The sequence below is a fragment of the Tinamus guttatus genome, unplaced genomic scaffold (assembly GCF_059628265.1).
Source record: "Tinamus guttatus ecotype Peru unplaced genomic scaffold, ASM5962826v1 Tinamus_guttatus_pri_ptg000426l, whole genome shotgun sequence".
In the NCBI taxonomy this organism is placed as follows: Eukaryota; Metazoa; Chordata; class Aves; order Tinamiformes; family Tinamidae; genus Tinamus; species Tinamus guttatus.
The window spans coordinates 100,606-102,441 of record NW_028288960.1 but is presented as its reverse complement, the minus strand read 5'-3'; the positions used below and the strand labels follow the sequence as shown (position 1 = coordinate 102,441).

Sequence of the window (1,836 nt, the reverse complement as noted above, 5' to 3'; positions counted from 1 at the left end):
CAGAGAACCCCCCCTCTCTGCTAGTGAAGGGGGAAGCCTGGCTTCCTGCTTTATCAAGGTCTGTGTTTAAGTGCTAAATGAGAGATTCCTGTGCAGATGTGACAAAAAATATGTATCTTTATTTTATTATTTGTTATTTTAAGATGGATGTAAAAGAGAAGTAAAAAAGAAAGAAATGGATAAAATACAGCCTTGATGCCAGATATCCTGGTGAATGAAATGGTTGTTACTACGGACCTTGTACCCACTGGATGAGTTTCTTCAGTGCCTCCTTGAGCTCCTTGTTCCTCATGCTGTAGATGAGGGGGTTCAGGGCTGGAGGCACCACAGAGTACAGAATGGACACAACCATATCTAGAAGCGGGGAGGACATGGAGGGGGGCTTCAGGTAGGCAAACAATATAGTAATGACAAACAAGGACACCACAGCCAGGTGCGGGAGGCTCGTGGAAAAGGCTTTGTGCCGGCCCTGCTCAGAGGGGATCCTCAGCACAGCTCTGAAGATCTGCACGTAGGACACCACAATGAAAATGAAACACCCAAAGGCTAAACAGACACTAACCCCAAGAAGCCCAACTTCCCTGAGATAGGAGTCTGAGCAGGAGAGCTTGAGGATCTGGGGGATTTCACAGAAGAACTGCTCCACAACATTACCTTGGCAGAGTGGTAGGGAAAATGTGTTCCCAGTGTGCAGGAGAGCATAGAGAAAGCCACTGGTCCAGGCAGCTGCTGTCATTTTGACACAAGCCCTGATCCCCAGGAGGGTCCCGTAGTGCAGGGGTCTGCAAATGGCAACGTAGCGGTCATAGGCCATGACTGTGAGGAGAGAAAACTCTGCTGCAAACAAGAAGATGAAGGAAAATATCTGGGCAGCACATTCCAAATAGGAAATGTCCCTGGTGTTCCACAGGGAATTGGCCATGGCTTTGGGAACAGTGGTGGAGATGGAGCCAACATCGAGGAGAGAGAGGTTGAGAAGGAAGAAGTACATGGGGGTGTGGAGGCGGTGGTCACAGGCTACAGCTGTGATGATGAGGCCGTTGGCCAGGAGGGCAGCCAGGTAGATGGCCAGGAAGAGCGAGAAGTGCAAGAGCTGCAGCTCCCGCGTGTCTGCAAACGGCAGGAGGAGGAACTCGTTGAGGGAGCTGCTGTTGGACATTTCCTCCCCATACACATGGGGAATTCACCAAGGAACAAAACAGACAGAGACAAGTTAGGAGACACTCTTAAAAGGAAAATAAACAAATTAATGACGTTTTCTATTCTATTTGTCTCACTCCCAGATCTCTGAGGCTCCAGCCTCTTCTAGCTAGAAAATGATGTCACTCTAAAAAGAGAGCAGAGTCTTGTTTCAGAGTGCCCATCTCTGACCTTCTCACCCTTTCTACATGCACCTGAGGTCTCCACACTCCCCTTCTGGCAAACAACACACAAGAGCCTTTTCTGCTGCCCATTTACAGCCTCCCACAATCACTTCCATACTATCAGGATTTCCATAGGTTCCGCATGGGTCGCTGAGATACCACAGATATGCCATGAGATAGCAAGCCTTTCTGGAGGGCAGGTGGCAGCCAGCAGGACACCACAGGGTAACAGCCAAATGACTGTGAGGATTTAAGACGGACTTTCCTTAAGGGACAGTCAACTCATTTCTCTGTACTGCATTTCCTGGAGCTCCACAGGACAGAATGGGGCTGTGGAGACCTCACTCCCTTGGAAATCCCTCTTTTCCACTACTTGTAGCTTTGGTGCCTGAACTGCAGCTGAATACTCCCAACCACAGGAAGCAGAGAGCAAGAACAGGAGCAGCATGGACAGGAGAAGGATTAAGGAGCA

General features: G+C 49.3%; 1 protein-coding gene across 1 annotated transcript; it reads right to left on the bottom strand.

Annotated features, from left to right (window-relative positions):
* Nucleotides 1-229: 229 nt before the first annotated feature.
* On the bottom strand, nt 230-1,159 carry LOC148593216 (olfactory receptor 14C36-like). Its single transcript, XM_088531725.1, has one exon. The coding sequence runs from the start codon at nt 1,157-1,159 to the stop codon at nt 230-232; it is 930 nt and encodes a 309-aa protein (XP_088387851.1).
* Nucleotides 1,160-1,836: the final 677 nt, after the last annotated feature.

What these genes read in the sequence shown, in the direction of transcription:
- LOC148593216 (XM_088531725.1), bottom strand. Translation starts at nt 1,159, where the DNA reads ATGTCCAACAGCAGCTCCCTCAACGAGTTCCTCCTCCTGCCGTTTGCA.